The 25,918-nt window shown below is 39.0% G+C and overlaps 1 protein-coding gene and 1 pseudogene across 4 annotated transcripts in view; one reads left to right on the plus strand and one right to left on the minus strand.

Moving 5' to 3' along the window:
* LOC144256567 (MHC class I polypeptide-related sequence B-like) overlaps positions 1 to 25,918 on the minus strand; it is a 45,106-nt gene that overhangs the window by 9,069 nt on the left and 10,119 nt on the right. For 2 of the 4 annotated variants that reach the window (XM_077801768.1, XM_077801767.1), the window contains exons 1-2: positions 2,857 to 2,965; positions 87 to 350 (exon numbers count right to left, since the gene is read on the minus strand). In XM_077801768.1, the coding sequence (XP_077657894.1) occupies positions 87 to 350; positions 2,857 to 2,944 (352 nt within the window). In that variant the 5' untranslated portion in view covers positions 2,945 to 2,965. Of the gene's footprint in view, positions 1 to 86; positions 351 to 2,856; positions 2,966 to 25,918 lie in introns of those variants that run through there. The other 2 variants (XM_077801769.1, XM_077801770.1) reach the window with 2 other exon arrangements.
* On the plus strand, positions 22,908 to 23,775 carry LOC144256735 (trimeric intracellular cation channel type B pseudogene; annotated as a pseudogene).

The raw sequence follows: 25,918 nt of genomic DNA on the forward strand, positions 1-25,918 counted from the left end.
CCCAGACAAATGCAGTGAGAAGAGAGGTCCCTGCTCTCTGCCCCCAGCCTTTCTGCAGAAAGACCCTTCCCCCCACCCACACTCACCTTCTTTCTGCCTCTGCAGACTGATGATATCTGCCAGAGTCATTCTGAGGTTTTTCCCACTCCCTGCCAAGTCTTGGGTCTCTGTGTTCCAGGTCTCGGCTCCCAGGACTGTCTTTGCCCATAGTGCCTGAGGCTCTGCCCTGTCTCTCTCACTGTCATAGTGCAGGAAGGGCTGATCATCCAAAAGACCCTCAGCAAAGAACTGTCTGTGCACTAAATGGTTCTGGGATCTCATTTTCAGGTTATAACGAAGACTATGGGACCCTGTGAAAGAAGATACCACAGATGATATTTTTCTTCCTGGAATCAAGAGCTCAAGAACATGTAAAACATAGTTTTGGCCTCCTGGTGAGATAACTAAAAGCAAAAATAGACCATTGGAATAGCATCAACCTAAAATATTCCTGCCTAGCAGAGAAGACAATTTATAGAGTGAAGAGACAACCCGAGACTGGGAGAAAACAATCATAGGTCAGATAATGGTTTAATACACAAAATATACAAATAACCTTATATTTAACAAGGGCAAAGAAGTCGAAGAGACATTCGTCAAAATATGATACATAAATGGCCAACAGATATGTGAGTGAATGCAAATGCCAATTAAAACCAAAAGGAAATATTGTGTCACACTTATTAGATTGGTCATTGTGAAGACACAAAGAGTGATAGCAAGAAGGTGGGAAAAAGGGGTGTGCACCACTGGTGTTGTAATTTAGTAGAGTTATTTTGGAAAATAGCATGGAGGTTCCTCCCAAAACTAAAATTTTTGCTTTATCCAGCAATCCCACTACCTCATTCACACCAAAGGAATGGGAATCCAGGGAATCTGGATTCCCTGCACTGTGTGTCCACTGCAGCATAAGTCACAACAGTTAAGATATAGCAGCAACCTAAGAGGCCTCCAATAGATGAGTGGATTTAAAGACTGTCTTAAACCACCTAGTGCACACCTAAAATCCCAGCTACTCAGAAAGCTGACACAAGAGGAGTGCTTGAGCCTGGAGTTGGAGGCCACCCTGGGAAAAACAGCAGCCCACCCTCAAAAAGAACCGCCTCGACAAAAAACAAATCAAACCAAACCAAACCATTATGGGATATACACACAAAAGAATATCAATTAGCCTTTTTAACAAAAGGAAATTAAGGATGAAAATGTAGCTTAGGGAGAGAGGACTTGCCTAGCAGTCACTAAGGCCTCGGATTTTATCACCAGAAACTTCTTCTTCTTCTTCAAAAAAAAAAAAAAAAAAAAGCTAGGAAAATTTGTCATTTGTGACAATGTGGATGGAAAATAGAGGACCCTAAGAGAAATTAAACAACAACAACAAAAACCAGGCATGCAGAGACAAATGAATGGACAGAGAAAGGAGAGACACTGGTAAAGGGCCACAAAGTTTCATTTGGATAAGAGGAAGAGTCTGGTATTCTATAACACAACAAAGCTTCTCCACTTAATGATGTATATTTTAAAATAACGAGAAAAAAGATTTTAAATGTTCTGACCAAAAGGAAACCATAAATATTTGAGGTGATGGATATACTAATTACCCTGAAATGATTATTCTAAAATGCATCCATAACATTACATCCCAGAAATAGATTCAACTATTTGTCAACAGAAAAATTTTTGGAGAGGAAATCAAACTAAACATCATTAAAAAAAAAGTTGGGGCTCTTTAAAGTTTGGGTGAGGTACAGAGGCAGCAGTGGATAAAACCTCTTGTAGGAAATGGCCCCTAAGAATAGGAGGAAAGGACTGAGGTTGGGGAGACAGGGTATCTAGTGTGCAGGAAGCACAGACTTAGGATGCAGTGTCTACCTTAGAAATGGGTCTGAAAACACAGCAGGAGTGGGGGAGGTGAGGGGAAGCCAACAGGCTGAGGAGACATGTTGGGTGACAGGGAAGGAGGCATAGAGATCTGGTGAAAACACAGGCATATTAGAAAACAGATAGCATATTAGGGTGAGAGGAGTACAAGTGGGGACAGCATCCCAGGGCGCAGGAGTCCAGGGGACAATGTGGGTGGAAATGAAAAAAGCCCCAGCAAGAAGATCTTGACTCAGCAATCTTAGCTGGTCACTTCCCTCAGTCTGTGTTTGATGCAGCCACAGTCCTCACAGAGGTAGGAAGGGCTCTATGGGGCTGGGACGTCTCTACCAGTTCAGGGCCAGAAGAAAAAGGTCTCCTAACTGGGGACTCCAGTGAGCTCAGCTGAAAACAAGCCTATGACTGCGAGGAGAGCAGGGGGCTTCAGGAGCACGAACTGTCCCAATACTGTTGGGAAGAGGTTCCCTGAGCCGCGGACCTCAAAGGGTCCTTCAATGTCTTTCAAAGGAGAAACTCAGCCTGCACCTCGGGAATCCAGAGGCGACAGAGGGCCGGGATGTCCAAAAGCAAGGCGCAGGGCTGGGGCAAGTAAGCACGACTTACGACGCGGGACGTCGGGGTGGCAAGGTGCTTAGAAAGCGAAACTGCGGGGCTGGGGTTCGATCCTCAGCACCACATACAAACAAAGATGCTGTACTCGCCGATTACTAAATAATAAATATTTTTAAAAAAGTAAAAAAAAAAAAAAAAAAGAAAAGAAAAGAAAGCGAAACTGCATGTGGTGGCAATGACTCGCGTCAGGTCCAGCACCTCTCCCCACCAAACCAGACCGCTCATCTTAACGGAGAGGGTTCCCGGGACTCTCACAGAAACCCGCCTGCCTCCCTGCAGTAGCCGGGCAGCTCCAGCACCTCCGGGAAACGCAAAGAGCTCACTCACCAGCGGCAGCACACAGGGGTGCCCAAAAGGCAGTTGCGGCCAGGAGCAGCAGGACGCGACACAGCCCAATAGAGAGCAAACTTGACATCCTCTTATCTGGTGAGCAGGACCGAACTCTAAGAGGGTTCCCCGAAGGCTGATCTTATAGTCCTCCTGGCCCCTCCCACAACCACTCACCCAATGAAAATAGACGCCTTGAACTTGAATGTAGATCTTCAGTCTATGCTTGATCAGAGCAGGTTTCCCAAGTGTAACCACTCCAGCATGAAAAACTTGTTCTTTTCACCTAGTCACCTCTAAAAAATGTTTTCTAAAAATAGAACTATAGCTATTCTTACTATTGCCTAAGGCTCTAGCTTGTGCTTTTTCTGTGAGTGGAAATGTCATGCACCAACAAAGTTTTGACAATTTCTTAGACTTATTTTCATTTGTAGTAAGTATTTGATTGAAATAATTTTTTTTTTTTTTAAAAGCACAGAAGACATTGGCGCCCAGTCCCATTCTCAGAGTTTATTTTCATTACTTACAGGGGCAGGGATGATGTTAAGTTGGAGATCCCTCGCTTTCCTGGTTCGTCAGCTGATAGGTGGCATAAAGTGGACACCTCTACCTCCATAATCAAATAAGCAAATCCCCATCATAAATCCCCTCTTATTGACCCCTACCTGCTTCTATCTGATTCTGTTTCTCTGGAAACTAATATAAGCCTCCAGTAAGTGCTGGGTCACAGTTACTGTGAGCTGATCCCAAGCCCTTTCAAGCTCCATGTTGTCTATGCACCTTCGAGGACTCACTTGGAGTGACAGCTCCAGCAAACTGTCTCATTCCACCCATACCCAAAGACTTTTCTACCTTAATAATTACATGCTAGGGAGCATTTACATATGGCTCAAGGAGAGAAGAAGCCTCAGAGGAGGCCCTGAAGGTCTTGGGCTCCAGATGTTGGGCAGTGCCCAGGATCAAGGCCTAGCTGCCCCTCCCCCAGCAAGCCTCCCAGATCTCATCTGTGCAAGATACTGCTACCCCGCCCCTCCCCCTTCAGACTCTTCTGCTCTGCCCAATGAACTACTGCTTCTCTCCCTCTCTCTTCTTTGCATCTTTGAACTCATAAGAACGGGGGTGGCTTACTCCTCACCCACCTTAGGATTCACTGCTGAGTCCTGAAAAGCAACAGAAATCACTCAGTGGTGTCCTTTAAACCCAGGGCGGGTGTCATGCACTATTTCAGGACTTTGCGGCCACTTTTACCCAGAAGATCACCTTTTACCCACGCGGGCTTAACTAAAATAAAACATGTTGATTGATGTAAAAGCAGATTGAAGGTGCTTATGGGAGCCTGGAGGCAGGCAAGCTGCATTTGGGTTGGGGTTTTCAGACTGCTAGGCAGATACACCTGAGAGCTGTGAGAATGCAGACCCAGTGGCTGTCCTGTTGGAAGGACATTCTGAAGTGTTAATCAAGATCTGAAATCCAGCATACTTCAACCAACATTGCCTGTATTTTGATGCGGTTGGGTACTGAAATGCTTCTTCCCTCCCATCCCCCACTTCCACAGGGGGCGCATCTTGGATTCTAGGATCAGAAACTGCTTCCTCTGGAGCAGGTCTAATCAGTACCATAATATTACAGCAGCAATGAGTATAACAAGAGTGTTGAGCTCCCTGCAATACTGCAATGAGCTGTGTAAATAGCTGTGAACTTAAGGTCAAATAGAAGATATGGATGCTTCTACCCTGATTTTCTGCTACTGTTCCTAAGTGGGAACAGAAAATGCCGATTTCTACAATAGGCAAATATGTATTTTATTATTTTTAACTTTCAGTTTAGCACTCTGCTTACTTTCTGTCTTTTATTGACATTTTAAAAGAGCTATTTTCTCTAACCCCCATATCTAAATATAGGGCTGTTTTTGTAATGACAGCACCTGTCAGTATAAGTTTCAGATAGCCTGACCTTTTAAATACAGATGTGTCAGGATCTATGAATAAAGGGTTTGCTTCATTCATTCATTCATTCATTCATTACATAGCCAAAGTACAAATTTTGAAGAGAAATTATCTATTGAGCCAGACTTTACATAAAATAAAATGTGTCTATTTGAAATGTACAGTTCATTGAATTTGGGCACTGACATACACTTGTATCACCACCACCATAAAGAAGATGAAGAATATTCTGATTATCCCTCAAAGAAACGTTGTGCAATAAAATTCTATGCAGCCATCAAAAGGAACAGAATAAGTTTTAATGCACGGCTGTAAAAAGAGGTGCTCAACAGTTTTGAGCTTTTTTTTTTTTTAAGTTAGGAAAATGCTAGATTCTAACGCTACTAGTGCAATTACATAATGTACATTTTTTAATAGTGGGAAAACCTGGAAGATTTTGCCCCAAATTTTGACAGTGTTACTTCTAGGAACAAGGAAAACTCAGTGCCTGTCACTTTCTCTGAAATGTTGGAATTGTGTCTTCTCATATAAACTTGGATTAGCAAGTTTATATGTAATATTCTGTGTCAGACAGAATATTACAGATTGAAAATACAATAAGCTAAACCACAGATTCAAATACTAATTTTTTAAACCAAAATATTAATTACAATCCATCACCAGGAAATCTCTTAAGATAAGCCTTCATATTTTCATAGCTTTGAATCTTCCCCAAACTGCTTTAAAAAGGGATACCAAGACCGACTTTCTAATTTAAAAAAGTTTCAAAACCCTTTGGGCAAGGTGGTTTTCTGTAAGGAATATAGCCAATCTGGGGAAGCCCTTGGACTCCACATAGTAGTGGGGATGGAAAGAACAGAAATCCTGTAGGACTCTATGGGCCCCCAGTGTGGGACTGTGATTGTGGCTTAGGGGAGAATACTCAGGCAGACTTAGAAATGTCTAAGGTGGGTGGGGAAAAATTTGCAAAATTCCCTCTTTCCTCTACTCCATGCTTGCCTTGGAGGGGACCAAATGGACCTGGGGGAGTCTGCAGAAGCAGAAATCTGGGTCTATTGAAAGGGAAGCCAAGGTCCCCCAGAGTACTCGGCTTTGTTCTCCAAGTTCTTAGTAGGAGCAGAGTGTAAAATTGTCATTTAGAAATTAGGAATCATATGACCCACTCTGGTTCATTTGCAGGAAAAAAAAAGCCAAATGCTACCTGTAACTCTTCTGGCCAGTAGAAGGGTCAGTAACTCTTCCTCTCCCTCTGGTGCTAGTTAGAAGGCTCCAGCTCTAAGACTCTAGGCTCCAGCCCTGCAGCCCTGAGCAGGCCCCTCCTTCCTAGGCTTTCTGACCTCCTACCCAGCCCCACTTCCCATGTCTACTTCCTCCTTTTCCCTTTCCAGACCAGCTCCTGAGGTCTCTCTACTTCTTCAAAAGCCTTCTCCTGGGCACAGAGACCTCCAAAGTCCAGGACAAAAGAGAGACAGTGACCACTGAGAGAAGCTCTGAAGGACACATGTGTTCCCCATCCTAGAAGGCTTCTCTCCACCCCCTGATCTGTGTGTGAGAGAGAGAGTATGTGCTTGTGCATAAATGGACAGTCAACCATCACTTCACCTGGTATCTAGGAAAGTTCCCACCTTGGCTCTACTGCAAGGTTCACGTTGTGTATACCTGAGCCTTTCCCTCAGAGGAGGGGCGATGATACTCATCAAATCAGCGGCCAACAGCTTGTGAGACTCTAAAAAAGGGGTTGGGGAGACCAGGTGGTCATTGTGGATGTCAAAGTCCATCAGAGAAATTCCACTAGGGCAGAATCTTCATGTCACATTTACATTCAGGCAGTGGCTCAAATTGAACCAATGTTCAAAAACCTCCAAATCTTCATTCAGATGATATCATGAAGTTGATTGGAAGTCTGTGAGGTCTAGGGTAAAAAGTACCTGTGTGTTTGTGTCTGCAGCCCAACAGTCCTTACATCTCAGGGCCCCTGGAAGGACTCTCTTCCTTCAGCAGTGCACAGTGAACCCAGTTCTGGAGTGGAATGTACCATCCCCTTAGATACCCAAGATTTTAACATTTACTCTGGGATTTGGTAGATTTTGGCTTCATCTTTGAATTCTTACCATCACTTTGTTCTCTCTCTACGTGTAGAACCATAACTGTACCTGGAGCAGAAACAAGGGCCTGGTGGGAGGAGGCAAGGCCCCCCCTCAGAAGGCCTTTTTTTTTTTTGGCCTAAACATAGGATGTTTTAAGCCAACACAATCCATGCCTACAGAAACAGTCAACTGTCCATGGATGAATGTTTGTACAATGCTTTGAGAAGCAATTCAACCATATGTATAGGAAGACTTAAAAATGCCCATGTCATTGAATTTATTCCTATTCAACAAATTCATGATTTTAAACCAAAATCCCAAATACAGAAGAATCTTTATATATATTAAAGGATAGTAATCAGACATTATTGATGATGAAGGAAAAAGACACAAAGGAGGGCTGGGGATATAACTCAACAGAAAAGCATGTGTATAGCATGCGACAAGCCCTGGCTTCAATCCCTACTACCAAAAACAAAGCAAAATAAAACCAACCAAAAGGAAAAAGAAGAAAAAAAAGGGGGGGAGAGATATAGAAGAAGACTGCTTCTGTTTTTTTAAAATAGTATATAGTTCACAAAAACAATGTTTACGAAGTATTTGGATGTCATACAAAGTGGCTTATCAATCATAATAAGTTTCCAAATGCAAGATTCAAAATGATTCATCAGGAAGAGAGTCCTCCCAGGGGCTGTGGCTGTGCAGTGCTACACGGAAAGGAGTGGGTGGGCTGCAGGGTCTCTGCACAGCACAGCCCCAGAGGCCCCTTCACACCCAAGCCCAACTCATCTGCCAGGTTACCCAGGATCCTCCCAGTGGAAACAAGAGGTGGTTTTACATCTTTCTGTTTGGTGTATTTTAAAATACTTTCTTTGTTTGATCAGTTTTTATTTTCTTATAGAATAAATTATGCACTGTGAAACAAAGCTTTAATGAAAAACCCATAAGGAGGCCTGGGGCCTCTTCTCTCTGCTGTGTCTTTGATCTTCCCAGCTTTTTACAGCCTTTGACTCTTTCTTTTCCTTTTCTTTTTTTCCCCTCTTATCTTTTCTTTTCATTGGACCTGGTTCCCACTATGTTGTTCACCCCATCCTCAAACTCCTAAGCTCAAGTGATTCACCTCAGCCTTCCTGGTAGCTGGGACTACAGGCCAGCACCACTGTACCTGGCTTTAGCCTGTTTTTTAATGAAGGTTTCAAACATTTCACAGCCTTACAAGTTGTTTAGATAAATTTAAAATTAAAGTAAAACAAGTATTCCAAAGTTCTCTATTCACAATTCAATTTTACTTGCTACATTTGAAGGTACTCCCACAGACACAGAAGATCAGAAGTATGTTTCTCTATTTTTTTCTTGATACTGTCTCCCCTTGGCCCAAGAAGCTTCCTTCCTGCCTTACAATGACATAAATTAGGTTGATCTGTTTTATACACATGGAATCACACAGCACTTACTCTTTTGTGTCTCATTTGAAGTCAAATAAAATACAGTGACAAATCTCAAGCAAGAGGTTTTATTTGGGAATCAGCAAAGAGTAGAATTGCATTTCTGGGCATATGCCGACCACAATGGACAATACTAAGTGAAATAAACCAATTACAAAGAACCAAAGGCCAAATGTTTTCTTGGATATGTTGATGCTTATTTGCAAAAGGCGGGGGGTCTAGGTAAGTATGGAGATACTTTGTATTAGACAGAGGGGAGTGAAGTGATGGGAGGAGGCATGGGGGTAGGAAGGATAGGAGAATGAATCAGACATATTACCCTATATACATATATGATTACATGACCAGTGTAATTCTATATCATGTTCAACCAGAAGAATGAGAAGTTATACTCCATTTATGTATGATGTGTCAAAATGCATTCTACTGTAATGTACAACTAATTAGAACCATTTTAAAAAAGAAATGTATGGGATTAGACAAAGGGAAATGAAGGGAAGGGGGGATGGAATAGGAAAAATAGTAGAATGAATTGGACATAACATTCCTATGTGTAACTCCACATCTTGTACAACCACAAGAATGGAAACTTATACTCCATGTATGTATAATATGTCAAAATACATTCTACTGTCATATATAACTAAAAAGAACAAATAACAAAGAAGTAAATTCCTTAAGGGCAGAAAAAAAGAAGTTAGACCCTTTACTTACTCATATATAAAAATTAATTCAAGATTGGAGATGTAGCTCAATGATAGAATGCTTCCTTGGCATGTGCAAATGCCTGGATTCAATATTCAGAGTGTGTACACACACATACATACACACGCACGCACACACACACACAAAAAAAAAACCCCACTCAAAATGGAAAAAAATGTGAAATAAAAAACCAAACATTCCTAGAAGAAAACACATTGGCAGCTGAACATGTAGATGAATACCTGTAATCCTAGCTACTCAGGGAACTGAGGCAGTTGAATGCAAGTTCAGGGCCAACCTGGCAACTTAGTCTTAAAATAAAAATTTAAAAAGTCCTGGAGGTAGCTCAGTGGTAGACTGCTTACTAGCATGTGAGAGACTCTGGGTTTAACACACCATACCAATATATTTGAAAATATATTGGCAATAATCTTCACAACAAAGGATTTGACCACATTTTCAATGAAATGACACCAAAAGCATAGTCAATATAGAAAAAAATTGATAAATTGGACTCAACAAAATTAAAAACATAAAAACATTTGTAAACCAAAGGATACTCATAGAAATGATGATATGTGGATGCTTATTTTGCAAAAGATGGGTATAGGTAAGTATGGAGGTACTTTGTATTAGAGGGGAGTGAAGGGATGGGAGGAGTCTCCCTGCAATATGGGAGAAAATATTTGGAAGTCACATATCTAAGAGATGAACTTTCAGAATATATAAAGAAATGCTGTGCTGGGGATAGCTCAGCTGTAAAACACTTGCCTAGCATGTGCAAGGACCTGGGATTGACCCACTCTCCACAAAACAAGCAAACATAAAAGAATATCCACAACTCAACCTAAAAAATCGTTGACTCTATTCAGAACTGGGTAAAGGCTCTCTACAACCAGTTCACTCAGGAGGTTCACAAATAGCCAATAAGCCCATGAAGAGATACTCAATATCAGCAGCCATTAGGGAAATGAAAATAAAAGCACAATAAGACTTCACTTTGTACCCATGAAGATGGTCACTGTTCAGAAAAAAAGAATGCAGAATGAACACGCTCATAAATAGGTAGAAAACAGCACCACGGGTGCATTGCTTGCCTATATATACAATGGTACAGCTGCTATGAAAATTTTTTGGTGATTCCTACAAATGCTCAAGAGGTACTTTCTAAATGACCCAGTAATTGTATTTCTGGACATAAACACAAAAGAAGTGAAGGCAGGTAAGTGCAGAGACATTTGTACACCCACATTCATAACAGAATTGTTCCCCAAAGCCAAAAAGTAGAAGTAACCCAACTATCTATCAACTGATGAACTTCTAATCAAAATATGGCTTATATACAAAGTGAATATTATTCAGACTTAAAAAGGAAGGGCATTCTGACAATTTCTACACTATGTGTGATCTGGAGGACATGATGCTAAGTGGAAAAGCCAGTCATGAAGGGACAAATTCTGTACGAGTGCACTTGTATGAGGCATTTAGGGAGTCAAATTTATAGAGACAGAATGTAGAATGCCAGCAGAAAGACGACAGGGACTGGGGAGGGGAGGATGGATGCTTACTGTTTAATGGGTACAGAGTTTCAATTTCTGTAAAAAGTGTGAACACATAGAATGCCACTGAATTATATACTTAAAATGGTTAAAATAGAAAACTGTACATTATGTCTATTTTACCACAATTAAACACCAAACAGAAATCAGGGCAGTGTACTACAGATTAATGCAGATCAGAAAGAAGGAAATGGAGGCCTGAGAAGAGAGGATCAAGGAAGATGAACAAGTTGCACAACCTGGGGGAGGCCCTTCAGATTGGGAGAGGGTGGTGGGAGCTGGATATACCCCCACAAAGCATCAGGTTAGAAAACCATCACAGGGGGATGAGGGTGGTGCTCAGTAGTGAAGTGCATAGTTGAGTCCAAGTTCAACGCCCACCACAAAAAAAGAAATGAATAAATAAACAAACAAACAAAAACATCACAGGAGAAAAGTGGTTCTGGGAAAGGCCATACTTGGGGAACACCAGGACCAACCTAGTAGCAAAACCCAAATTTTGGATTCATGGTAGAGGGAGCAAAAGTCCTCTGAGGACTAGGAACCAAAAAGGAGGGGGAAGATCAAGGAGCAAAAGGACCAAGTGCCTTTTTTCTGGTATAGATGGGGAAGTGGGATGGGAATGGCAAGTGAGATTAGTGGCCTGTGGGTTGGAGGAGAACGTGGCATATAGGTGACCCTGGGAGAACTTGGGTTAGGATGAGGACAGTAGTATTGCTCTGGATGAAGGCAGATGAGCTGTAGTGGTTGCAAAGTTCCCACCAGAGCAGACTTGTGACACATGAAAGTTGGTAAGGGCTCAAGACAGGTAGGCAGGGGATGGGTGTTGAAAAAGGCCCCACAGCAGAGAGGTACAGAAGGACCAGGGAGAGATAGAATCCAGCACTTGCAGGCTGGAGAATGGAGGCCTCAAAATGGTGAGGGTTCAGATGAAGAAGTGGTTAAGGCATAATCAAGAGGGAGATATCTACACTGGAGGAAGATGGAGGATGCAGTCTTGAGAACAGCAGGGAGGTCAAGGTGCCCTGCACTGTGCTGACAGTCAATGATTGTCAGCACCAAGACTCCAGCTGGTAAGAGCCTGGAGAAGTGAGGATGAAGGGGAGACCCAAAGACAGAAGGCTTTATGAGAAATTTAGGGTCATCAGGCTGGGAGTGTAGCTCAGTGGCAGAGCACTTCCCAGAGCACTTGAGGTCATGGGTTTTATCCCCAGCACAAAAAAAAAAAAAAAAAAAAACCAAAAAAAAAAAAAAAAAGAAAGAAAGAAAAAGAAAAAGAAATAGGAAAGAGCAAAACCAGTTAGGGTTATCATAATTCTAATTTCATTCTACACAGAAATGGCAAAAACTTCTAGAATTCATACGGAATCATAAAAGACCCTGTTATGGTTTTAGATAGGAAATGTCTCCCAAAAGCTCATGTGTGAGAGAATGCAAGAAAGTTTAGAGGTAAAATGATTGAGTTATGAGACTCTTAATCTAACCTGCACATTAACCTTCTGAGAGGGATTAACAAGGTGGTAACTGTAGGTAGGTAGGGTATGGCTGGAGGAGGTGGGTCATTGGGAAGTTATTTTGTTCTTGTTGAGTGGAGCTCACTCTCTCTGCTTTCTGGTGCCATGTTCTGAGCTGCTTTCCATTATCTCACTCTTCTGCCATGATGTTCTGCCTTATCTCAGGCCCTGAGGAATGGAGTCAGCCATCTACAGAAGAGATCTCTAAAATGGAGAGCCTCAAAATAAACCTTTCCTCTTCTAAAATTGTTCTGTTCAGGTCTTTTTTTCATAGCTGAAAAAGGTGACTAAACAGATTCCCCCAAGTAAAATCAATATTGACCACAAAGGACAATGCTGGGAATATCACAATACCAGATTTCAAAGCAGATAACAAAACTACAGCAAATAAAACAGCATGGTACTTGCATGAAAGCAAACAGGATGACCAATGGAAAAGAACCCAGATGTAAACCCACAGGTACATAGTGCATGTATTTTTGACAAAGGTGATAAGTATATAATATGGGAAACGGGTATCTCAATAAAATTTGTTTTCTCAAATTTCTTGTTGTGAAAACAAGATATTCACAAACAAAAGAATGTAAATGGACCCTTATATCAGTCCTTATACAAGAATCAAACTCAAAATGCATTGAAAATTTAAATGTAAGACCTGAAGCAGGGTGTAGTAGAGTAGGCCAGTAGTTACAGTTATGTGAGAGGTTGAGGCAGAATGAGCACATGGTATAAGACCAGCCTGGGCAAAAGAGCAAGAATACTTACAATTAAAAGGAAAAAAAAAGTCCCACTGGAAACTATATAAGTGTCAGAAGAAAACACAGGAGTAATGACATTGATCTGGACACAACTTTCCAGGTATGATCCCAAAGGCATAGGTAACCAAAGTGAAAATAGACAAATGGAATACCATTCAAATAAAATACTTTTGCCCAGAAAAGAAAATAAGAAGAGAGTGAAAAGACAAATCACACATTGGGAGAGTATTTACAAATTATACATCAGATAAGGGGTTACTATCCAAAATATATGAGGAACTCAAACTTCCCAATAACAAAAGAAGTAACCCAACTTAAAAATGGCCAAAGAAGAGAGATGGTGCATTAGCAGATTTCCATTGCTCTGTGGATCAGGATTCAAGTAGTAAGAGTACTGCTTCTCAGTATGCTGAATGAAAGAGGAAATTCAATGAAATTCAATGTCAGTGGCTTGTAGAGACTCAGAAATTCAGGTGCATGAACAGAAAGTAGAAATACACTGGAATAAAGCTTGCTGTAGCAGTGGCACTGGTTCACCCCAGAGGGAAAGGAAAACACATCAGAGGAAAAAACATCTTTGGCACATAAAAATATGGAGATCAGAAAAGCAGTATGTATTTAACTGATCTAGAGGCTGCACAGTGAACAGGTGCTTGAAGAGTTCTCTGTTTCTCAACTGGCAAGTAGACAGTTGAGGCGGGAATCATTTTGAGGAGGTCATGCTGCAGCTTGCTGCTGCCAGAGCCCAGGAGATCCTAACAAATATCACTATACTGTCCCAACAAGCACCCATAGTGTGGCCTAGGTTGTACCTAGAACAATGAGTGAAACAGGCATAGAGAATACTGTACCCAGGGGGATGCAAGTCAGAAATACAGAAAGAACTGCAACTCACTTTCCCTTTGGGTCTGGTGGCTCAAGAGACCAGCTGAAGAGGGTTGGGAAAGTGAACAGGAGAGCATGAGCACACTCAGGGACTGACCCTGGGAAGGCCATATTTGTGGGCAGCTGAGTGTGTGAGACCTGTGTAGGGTTGCTCCCTTGTCCCACAAGTAGAGTTCTTGGGAGGCTCCAGAGATCCTGACTCCCAGCAGAGATCTGCATCTGCCTAGACATAGAGTTTGTTGATCTAATCTCTTAGAGCATATAACATCCAATAAAGTTCCTAAGGCTGAACACACCCAAGCCACAGATACCAGATCTCTCAGAGCTCTGTAGCAGGCTCACCCTGGGAGTGCATTAATCTGGTCTGTGAGAGAAAACTCCAGTCAACAGTCCTTCCCATCCCATCACCCCTTACACTGGTAAAAATCTGAGAACTGTTTCAACCAGCTTCAGTTTTAGACCACTCCTGTTGGCAACTTTGAGAGCAATAGAAAAAAAAAAAAGAAAAGAAAATGAGAAAGGGGTTAATAACTCCCATTGTTGGGTCTCTGTCTCTTAATATAGCCCAAGAAGAAATGGAAAGAATGACACTTGGACAAAGGCAGTGACCATCCATACTCATCAACTGTATTGACCACCTCAGTGGAGAAAATTCTTTAAGTTTTCATTAAGAACTATCTTTTTTGGAGGGGTTGGTCTTGCTGTGCTGATTATTTTGTAAATATATCTACTCATACATATTTGTTTCCTTTTTATCATTTTTACCATTTTTTCAACACTACTTATTTTCCCTTGTCTTGAGGGTTAGGGTTTTATTATTTTGTTTTTGTTTCTTTTTTCCCCCTCATTTCCCTTTTTCTCTCTTTCCCCACAAACAGCCAAATTCTCTTGTTCTCTTTCTCTGTTCCTTTACTTTTTTCTAATTTATTTTTTCTCATCCTTCTTTACAGCCAACATTTGCTACATCTCTTTTGAATTCACTCTGTTCACATTTTGAACATTCTAAACTTTCTCCTTTACTATCCTATCACATTTTCTTCTCTCTTACTGAACACTATTTTTACCATCTCTTGGAATTCCTAATTTATATAACTCCTGCTCACACAATTCATTTTATTGCATTTATTAGTACCAAGGATGGCATAGGTGACACCTATTGCTGATTTTAATGCCAGATCTAGTTCATGGCTATTTATGTTTTTGCTGTTGGCAATTTCTGACCCCACTATTCCTGTTTCTGTGGTGATTAGTGTTGTAGATGTCATAGGAGGCACCAGGTATTGATTTTAATGCTGTATCTTGTTTGTTTCAGTTGTTGAGATTTTTGGTTTCCCTTTTATCTGTGAGGTTCTGGGAATCTACAGGGACACTATAGTTCACAGGGTAGACACTCTGCTGCTGAAATAAACCCAGCCAAGACAGCCCAACTTGGTATACACACACAAATTAATCACAAACTTCATCAATATTTAGAATAAAGAATAGAGGGAAAAAAGTACACTAAACACCAATGCCATGTGGGAATGGCTAGGGGGCCCCTTGGGACCCACTCCTGGACATCCACTTCTATAGCAAAAAGAAAAAGAATGAACACAAAGGCTGTGGGTACCACACTGCTGAGGGTTCTAAACCTAGAGTGCTCTAGGTCACTGTGGTAAGAAAGACCATGCTCTAAAAAGGCCCACACATAAAATCGAAAGAGAAATCCAACCCCAAAATGCATCAAACCCAACACAAGAATATAAGAAGTATGAAAAACAAGCTAACACAACACTCCTTAAAGTACACAATTCATCATAAAATGACTCTAAAGATATTTAAGTGGATGAAATATCAGATTAAGGATTCAAAAGAATGATTATAAAAATAATGAATCTCAAGACAACACAGGAAAACAACTGAATGAACTAAGAAAGTCAGTGATGCGTACAAAGGAGAAATTCAATAAGGAGATAGAGATATTGAAAAAGAAACAGAAATATTGGGAATGAAGACAAATTGAGTCAAAAAAAATCTTCAGTTGAAAGTTTCTTTAGTAGAGAAGACCATGCTGAAGACAGGATCTCAGAGCTCAAGGTCAAAGTGGGAGGCCCTGGATATTCAGACAATATTACAGAGAGTAAGTAATGTGGCCAGAATATATAAACTCTGGGAGAAGACTGAGAGACCAAATTTAAGAATCTTTGGAATTGAAGAGGGTTATGAAAGGAGGACTAATGGCATAGATAACTTCTTCAGGGAAATAACAGAAAATTTTCCAAAACTTGAGACAATACAGGAGGCATTGAGAACCCCAAACAGACAACATCAAAAAGGAATCTCTGCAGAACTCATTATAATTAAAATGCCTAACATACAGAGCAAGGATAAAATGTTAAAATCCTCTGGGAAAAATGTCACATTAAATGTCACATTTAAAGGCAAGTCTATCAGAATTACATCTGATTTCTCAGCACAAACTCTAAAGTCTAGGAGGCTTTCAATGATGAGCTCCAAGCCCTGAAAGAAAATGACTGTCAGCCAGGATGGCTATATAGAGCAAAGCTTTCCATCAGAATCTAAGTGGAAAGAAAAACTTTCCAAGATAAGCAGAGACAAAAAGAATTCATGAGTACTGAGCTGGTGGTATAGAAAATATTTAAGCACATACACAGAAGAAATTTTAAAAAAGAGTTCACAAATGGACAAGTCTCATTTGAAGTGGCACTACACAAATGAGAAACAGGACAAATTAAACATTAGAAATAAATCAAAATGGCTGGAAATAATAGACATCTCTCATAATAACATCAAATGTGAATGGTCTCACCTTTCTAATTAGAAAACATAAGCTGTCAGATGGACTAAAAAACAAGACCCAACTAGATGTGTTGGTAAAAGGCTCACCTGACAGGCAAAGATAGCCATAGGCTGTAATGAAAGGATGGAAATCGAAATATTGTGCAAAATGGAGCCCCCTACCCCCAAAACATGAGTTTACATTGTCACACCCAACAAAGCAGATTTCAAGCCAAAATTAATCAGGAGAGACAAAGATAATTTCATAATGGTAAATAGAAAATCCAACAATAATTAATAGTTAAAACCCAAAAGGTGGTATAGCTAATTATATAAAACAGTCACTACTTACATAAAGACTCAGATAGACCCCTGTACAACAATACTGGTTGATTTCAACACACCTCTCTCATCAGTAGATAGGTCATCCAGACATAAATTCAGTAAAGGCTTTGTACTGAAAAAAATATTATAAATCAAATAGACTTAATAGATTCTAGAGACTATTTCGTCTAACTTCAGCCAAACACACTTTCTTCTAAGATGCTTATGGGCCTTTCCCACAAACAGACCATATATGAGGCCACAAAGCAACCCATACCAAATAAAAAAACTTGATATAATTCCTTGCATCTTATCTTATCATAATAGAATGAAATTAGAAATCAACACCAAAAAAAGACCTTCAGAACCTATAAAAACATGTGGAGATTGAACATTACATTTTGAATGATGATGAGTAATAGAAGAGAGAAATTTAAAAATTCTTAAAGTCAAACAAGAATAGTGATACAACATACCAGAATCTTGGCAACACTATGAACTCATTCTAAGAGACAAGTTTATAACAATAAGTGCCTATATTAGAAAATCAGAAAGATCCCAGATAAACAATCAAAGGATACATCTCAACACTCTTGAAAAACAAAAATAAATCAATTCCAAAATTTATTTGTAGAAGGGAATAAATAATTAAGAACAGAGGTGAAATTGATGAAATAGAGAATATAAAAACAATAAAAAGGATCAATGACATGAAGAGTTGGTCTTTGAAAAGATAAACAAGATTGATAAGCCCTTAGCCAAACAACCAAAAGAAGACCTAAATTAATCAAACTTGAAATAAAAAGGAGAAATGACTTCAAATATAACAGAAATCCAGAGGATTGTTAGGCAGCAGTTTTAAAAACTTATACTCCAATATATTGGAAAACCTAAAAGAAATGGGGACATTTCTAGGCACATATAACCTGCCAAAATCAAATCAAGAAGACATAGAAAACTCACACAGATCAATAACTAGCAAGGAGATAGAAGCAATAATTAAAAAAAAAAAAACACCTGGGGGCTGGGGTTGTAGCTCAGTGGTAGAACAATTGTCTCACAAGTGTGAGGCACTGGGTTCCATCCTCAGCACCACATAAAAATAAATAAATAGGGGCTGGGGCTGGGGCTCAGCAGTAGAGTGCTCACCTAGCATGTGCGAGGCCCTGGGTTCCATCCTCAGCACCACATAAAAATAAATAAAGATTAAAAATAAATAAATAAATGTATTGTGTCCATCTACAACTAAAAATATTTTTGAAAAAACCACCTATTATGGTTTAGATATGAGGTATCCCCTAAAGCTCATATGTAAAACAATGCAATGATTTTCAGAGGTGAAGTGATTAGAGGGGTATGAGCTAAGCAGTGGATTAATCCAGAGGTAACTGTAGGCAGGTAGGTTGTGGCTACCTGATTTAGGACACAGGGGATGTACCTTAGGTACTTATATTGTATAAATGAATCTGTTTCTCTCTCTCTCTCCTCCTCCCCGCTCCCTCTCCCCTCACCCCCTGGCACGCTCTCACTACCTGGCTCGCTTGTTCTCACCTCTCACTCTAGCTCTCTTGCTCTTACTCTCTGGCTCTCATTCTCACTCTCTCTCACTCTCACCCTAGTTCTACTTCCTGGTCGCTATGAGGCCACCTGTGAATTACTTGAGGGTCTTCCCTAGGAATAGAAGCCAAGGAAATTTAGTTTTAACTTAAGGAACTATTTGTGGCTCCTCCCACTCAATAGATTGCCCAAGGCACAGAATCTTATTTCTGCTCTACAAGGAAGATCCCTCACAGTAGCTCTGGAGATGGGCGGAACCTGTTGGGAACTGAACAGCCCATCTTGTACCTTTTTCAGCAAGGAACATTCCATGGAAAACCTTTGATGTTTCCCAGTATATAAATAAAGCAAGGGCAGGCTCCATTTTGCTATTTTTTTTAGTGTGGAAGCAGCTAGCCCATCTTGACCCCCTTCCTTCCCCTTAAAAAAAAAAAAAAAAAAAAAAAATATATATATATATATATATATATATATATATATATATATATATATATATATTCGGTGTACTGTGGTGATTTCCCTTGCTGTATATTTCTCAGCCTTTATTCTGCACATAGCCCATTCCACCTAGAGGAACCCCATTTTCACCCCCACCCCCAACCCCAAGTAGGTCTTGGCCTGGGTTCCTCCACGCCCTTCCACCACAATGTTCTGCCACATCTAGGTCCCATAACAATGGAGTGGGCCATCTATGGACTGAGATCTCTAAAATCATGAGTAACAAATAAACTTTTCCTCCTCTAAAACAGTTCTTGTTAGAATTTTTGGTCACAGTAACAAAAAGGCTGACTAAAACATCATCCAACAGAAAAAAACCCAGGAACACAATGATTCTAAGCTGAATTCTACCAGAATTTTAAAGGTTTACTCAGGCCAACTCTCCTCAAACAATTCCAAAAATGGAATGGGAATAAACACTTCAAATTCATAGTATGAAGCCAGTGTCATCATCAGACCAAAGCCAGTATCACTACAGATCAATATCTCTGATAAGCTTAGATGAAAAAATTCTTAATAAAATATTAGCAAAAGGGAGGGGGCAGGGGATTAGCAAGGATGGTGGAATGTGCTGGACATCATTATACAAAGTGCACGTATAAAGACTTGAATTGGGAGTCAACTTTATATACAGAGACACAAAAATTATGGTAAATATGTGAATTAAGAATTGTAAAGCAAAACAACAACAACAACAAAAGAATAGTGTTACTTTAGATTAGGTAGAGGGAAGTGAAGGGAGGGGAAGGCAAGGGATGTGGGGATAAGAAAGATAGTAGAATGAAACAGACATTATTACTGTATGTATATATGTATGTATGTGACTGTATGACCAATGTGATTCTATAATATGTATACTTAGAAAAATGAGAAATTATATCCCATCTATGTATGATGCATCAAAGTATATAAGTGCATTCCACTGTCATGTATAACTAATTTTAAAAAAGGCAAAAAATACCAAAAAATAAAATTTTAGCAAATTGTATTCAATAACATATTAAGATGATTGTACATCATGACTAAGAAGGATTTATCCAAATGATGCAAAGATGGTTTAACATTCACAAATCAAGACATGCAATATACTACATAAATAGAATTAAGGAGAAAAATCACATACTCATCTCAATAGATGCAGAGAAAGCCTTCAATGAAATTTGGCACCCATTCATGATAAAGACACCAAGGAAACTAGGCAAAGAAGGAACTTACCTCATCATAAAGGATATGATCAACAAACGCAAAGCCAACATCATAGTGAAAGGGAAAAAACTGAAAGCATTTCCTTGAAGATCTGGAAAAAGAAAAGGATGTCTACACTCATCACTCCTATTCAATATATTACTAGAAATTCTACAGATCAAACAGACAAGAGAGAAAATCAAAGGGATAAAAATAGGAAAAGAAGAAGTCAAATTTTCAATGATTGCAAATGAAATAATTCTATAATTAGAAGATCCAAAAATCTCCCCAATAGACTACTAGAACCAATAAACAACTTCAGCAAAGTCGCAGGTTACAAAATCAACATATAAAAATCAATATTTTCCCATACACCAATAATGAATCTCCTGAGAAAGAAATTAGAAAAACAATCCCATTCACAATAGCCTCAACAAAAAAAGTACCTAGGAATAAATAAATCAAACCAAGGAGGTTTTATTTATTTATTTTACATAGTTTACTATGTAAACTATAGAACAGTGAAGAAAGAAATTGAAGATGACACAAGAATATGGAGAGATGTCCCATGTCCAAAGATAGGCAGAATGAGTATTGCTGAATGAACATAAAACCAACAGCAATATTCAGATTCGATGCAATACAATGACATTTTTTCACAGAACTAGAGAAAACAGTTTTATTGTGCAGTTGGAAGAATGAAAGACCCAAAGAGCCAAAGTAATTCTAAGTCTAAAAAGCAATGCTGGAGGCATCACAGCACCTGACTTCAAATTATACTACATGCATGACACTTGGGTACTAGGTATAAAATATATATATATTATACACAAACCCACACAGATATAGACATCTGATCCTTTGTAAAGGTGCTAAAACATGCATTGGAGAAAATAATGCCTTTTAAACAATGGTGTTGGAAAACAGGCTATGCATATATGGAAGAATAAGGCGTGACTTTTATTTCTAACCCTGCACAAGTCAACTCAAAATGATCAAAGTCCTAGAGATTAGGCCAAAAACTACGAAAGACCTAGAAGAAAAAGGAGGTTCAACACCTAACATACAGGTACAGGCAATGATATTCTCAATAGGAACCTGAAAGCTCAGAAAATGACGCCTACTCTTCTGACAGAGGATTGATATCCAGAATATATAAAGAACTCAAAAAACTCAACACCATAAAAAATAATCCAAATAATAAATGGGCAAATCACCTAAACAAGACACTTCTCAAAAGAAACACAAATGGCCAACAAATACATGAAAATATCATTAGCAATTAGGGAAATGTAAATCAAAACTACACTGAGATTTCATCCTACTCCCATTTGAATGGCAGCCATCATGAATACAAACAATAATAAATGCTGGAGAAGATGTGGAGAAAGAACAACACTGTTGGTAGAATTGTAAATTAGTACAACTACTATGGAAATTAGTAGAGAGGTTCCTCAAGAGACTAGGAATGGAACCACCACCCAGTTGTACCACTCCTCAGTATTAAGTCTAAAAAATTAAAATCATCATACAACAGTGATACATGCACACTCATGTTTATAGCAGCACAATTCACAATAGCCAAAGTATGGTACCAGCCTAGATTTCCATCAATGGATGAAAAAAGAGAATATGGAATGTATAAAGGATGGAGTTTGACTTAGCCATAAGGAAGAATGAAAATTTTCCATTTTCATGAAAATGGATGGAACTTGACAACATTAGGTTAAGTGAAATAATACAGAGTCAGAAAGTCAAGGGTCAATGTTTTCTCTCTTTGTGGAAGATAGAGAGGAAAAACCAAAGAAAGGAGGGGAGGGTCTCATGAGAATCAAAGGAAGATAAGTAGACTAGAGGAAAGGAACCAGGGGAGGGAGGAGGAGATGGAAAGGGGAAATCCTGGGGAATGACATTAGACAATTACATTGTTATATTGTGTACACATTTGAATACATAACAACAAATTCCACCATATGTACAACTATCGTGCACCAATAAAAAATATAGAGAACAAAAAATGGAGAAGGAGCCAAGCCCTATGGTGCATGCTTGCTACCTGGAGGCTGAGGCAGGAGAATTCCTTTGAGCCAAGGAGTTTTAGTCCAACCTGGAAGACATAGCAGACTCACCTCCAAAGTAAAACAAAACAAAACAAAAGAACACAAACTGTGGCAAATACAAAGAATAATAATCAGTTTTAAGAACAACAACAAAAAGGTAATTAGGCCTGAGGATGAAGCTCATAGAAGGATTGCCCAGCAGACTCAAGACCCTGAGATCAATCCCTAGTATATTTACATAAAAAAGCCCCTGTAAAACAGGAAATTGTGTCATTTGTAACAATATAGATAAATTTAAAGGAGACAATGAGAGAATAAAACAGACATGCAAATGATCTCACTTTTATGTAGAGATTGAGGCAGGCAGGAGGGGTGCTGGTTAGCATAGGTTGAGAGTAGATACAAGAGGGGAGACACTGGTCAAGGGGTACAAAGTTTCAATTAGATAGGAGGAATTACATCTGTGCCATTCTATAGCACATCAAGAATACCAGAGTGAATAATAATGTAGTGTATGTTGCAAAATAGCTAAAAGAGGATTTTAAATGATTTAGTTACAGAAAATGATAAATGTTTGACCTGAGAGATATGCTAATTACTCTGATTTCACCATTATAAAATTAATACTTATATCAAAACATCATACTGTGTCCTATAAATCTATACAACTATGTGTTAAGGAAAATAAAATAAAACTAGAGGCCAGCTGGCAAGGCCGAGTCTGTTTGGCTTCAAGGGTAAGTTGCAGCCATGGACTCTCCATGGGAGGAGCTGGCACTGGCCTTCTCCTGCACGTCCATGTTCCTCTTTTTGGACATCACCCACATCTGGTGTCTTTGATGGCACTGAAACATCAGCTAGTAGGAGTGGAAGGGGCATGGAAGAATTCTGTTTCAAGCTGGTCTACTGCTGTGCTCCCTGATTTGGTGGAGGAATTTTAACATGTGTACTGCTTGAAGAGCCTCCACTGAGGTTTCTTGCAAACCACATTGATATTTTACTGGCATCTTCAATCTGGTATATTATATATATTTTTTTGCCCATGGGACCTAAATTCCCAGGACTATTCATTCTTATCTGCTCAACTTCTGGCTTTGGGGTTGAAGGAAGTGACCAGAACTTGGAAAATAGAAGGTGGAGTCACACATGCTAGTAGTTATTACAAAAATGGCTGGCCAGTCATGATAGCTATTGGATAGGCCCAAGGTGCAGAGGGTATCCTTATCATGAATTTTTAATGGCTAGTGAAAGGAGATTAGAAACCAGAGATGATGAATGGCTGAAGATGTCCTATCCTTCCAAGGTAACCTTGCTGGGGTCCCTTCACATTTCAGCACACCAAGCATCTGACCACATCAAAGCATAATCTTATGTTCCTTTATACCATCTTTCTTGTGGCCAAAAAGATAACCATCATGGTTACACAGACTTCTTCTATGACACTTAGTCCTTTTGAGGATATATTGAGTTGGCTGATCTTTGGCAGCAACAGTTTTCATTATATGAAAAGAAATGTGGAACAAAATCATCTTCTAGTGGCACTAGTTCATTGGTCTCAAAACCTATGACTGATGGTTCAGATAATGTTAAAAGGAAACATACTAAGAACACTGAGTAAATTTACTTGAGCTCTAGAAGGCAAAAAAAATTTTTTTCTACCTTTAAGATTGTGATATTTCTATGCAAATGATGTGAAATAATGATTATATAGAAGGAATGGAGGTGACAAAAAGAAATAAATTCTATATTAGGGTGACTACCACTTTCTTGATTTTAATTCTTGAGTGTCATGAGTATATCATGTGAATTTGTTTCTGATATAAAGTATCTCTTGTGATTACTTAAATATTTTACATTGATAAAAGAAATGATCAGAATTTTAAAGATTGGGTATTTTCATACATTTAAAAATATGAATCTATTGGGCTTCAGTTCAGTAGAATTAAACTTTTGTTTTACATTGCCATCATAATTCTTAGGTATGGAAAATTAATTGATTAAAAAATTAAAATTGCTTTTTAATTTTGAGCACTGAAGACTGTAAAGTCTTCCTAAAAGAAAATATAAAATACTTTATAAGTGAAAATAAATTGCTAGTTTATATTTGCTATGTAAACATTGTAATTTTGCCCACATTAAATGGAAAGTACCTGAAATTTAACTTAATTTTATCTCTAGTAGTATTTTTCAGTAAAAACACAATATTGTTAGTATGAGTTTCAATTTGAAGTCTGTTTCATGCCCTTGTTTCAAAAAACTGTTTTTCTTATTCCATCAAAAGAAAATCTGGGGTGTGATTTTTGATAAATTACTAATTCCATGTTTGATACTTTTCAGTGTTCCAAAATTACAAAACGTGCTTGTTTTTTTTTTTTGTTGTTGTTGTTCCTTTCTTCCTCTCTCCTTAAAACACATTTAATTCAACTGGAAAGAAATTTTTCATGTTTCATATGTTTTCTCTGACTTTGGTTGTCCTGAATACATTGCTAGCAGTTGTCTTAATGATTAAAAAAATTTATTATCTCCATTTAATTTTTTTCTTCCGTGTCTCCTTTCTAGTGGCTACTTTCTTAGTTTTTTTGTTTGAATATCCCATGTTAGATTACATATGGTTATGTTTAGTTTTAATCTACATATATGTATTATTAATTTTAAATAAAAACTGATTAGCTTCATGTGAAAATGCTCAGCTCTGATGAGAACTGTGTACAATTGATAGTAATCAGCTAAGAAACAGATCAACGGAAATCCATTGATTGAAGAATGGTGACATTAAATCTTGTTTCTTACTGGCAAAATAAAAAACAAACAAGAAAAGGAATTAAATAATGCTAGAGTTTCTTTAACTGATAGTTTAAAAGTACACTTCCAACATTCAAACTCTGTGACTTCTTATGCCAAGACTATGAACCTATCTACTCCCTGTATCAGGTAGAAATTTTAGATGGCTTACAAATACTCAAATCATATTCAAGTTGAAAGTTCTTTGCCTTTACTTTTTAACGACTGTAAATACCAGCAGGTACTATACTTGCTTAGGAGAAATGATTTTTTCTTTTTTGAGGAGGGGAACAGGAGAAGCAATTTGATATTCTTGGAATGGTAAGAAGTTTAACAGCATTAAATTTGAGTTCTGTATTATATTTGATATCCTTATAGTCAAAAACTTCAAAATTAACATGTAATTAATCATTGGTCAGTTTTGAAGTTTAGATTTAACTGTAGCTAAAATGGTAGGAATTTTTCACCCTTATATTAAAAGATAAATTCATTAAAATAAGTTATTCAACACCAGAGAGAGAGAGAGAGAGAGAGAGAGAGAGAGAGAGAGAGAAAAGGAAAAGAGAAAATGGGGGAAAAAATCCAAAAAAAATTTTTAACAGCAAAATTTGGAACAGGGAAGGGCGGGATTGGGTGAGGGTTTTTTTTTTACAGCAGCATTCGGTACAGCTAGTGTAAGCAATGAGTCACAGGGAAGGAGGAAGGGCCAGCAGTGGGGAGGCAGGGGAGTTGTGAAACACTGACACCTTAGAAATAGATCAAAGCACAGCAGGCAGGAGGGGAGAGCAGGGAGGGCATGGCAATAGGACAATAGGGTGGGGTGTGTGAGACAGGCAGCTGGGGAGGCACAGAGAGGTGAGGTGGGAACACTGGAGTTTCTATTAGGGTAAGGCGGGGTGCAAGAGGGGAACAGATCCCGCCCCACAAGCAGCAGGAGGCCAGGGGACCTTGAGGGTGGAGTTGAGAGAAGTCACCTGAAG

The sequence above is a fragment of the Urocitellus parryii genome, chromosome 8 (genome assembly GCF_045843805.1).
Source record: "Urocitellus parryii isolate mUroPar1 chromosome 8, mUroPar1.hap1, whole genome shotgun sequence".
Lineage (NCBI taxonomy): Eukaryota > Metazoa > Chordata > Mammalia > Rodentia > Sciuridae > Urocitellus > Urocitellus parryii.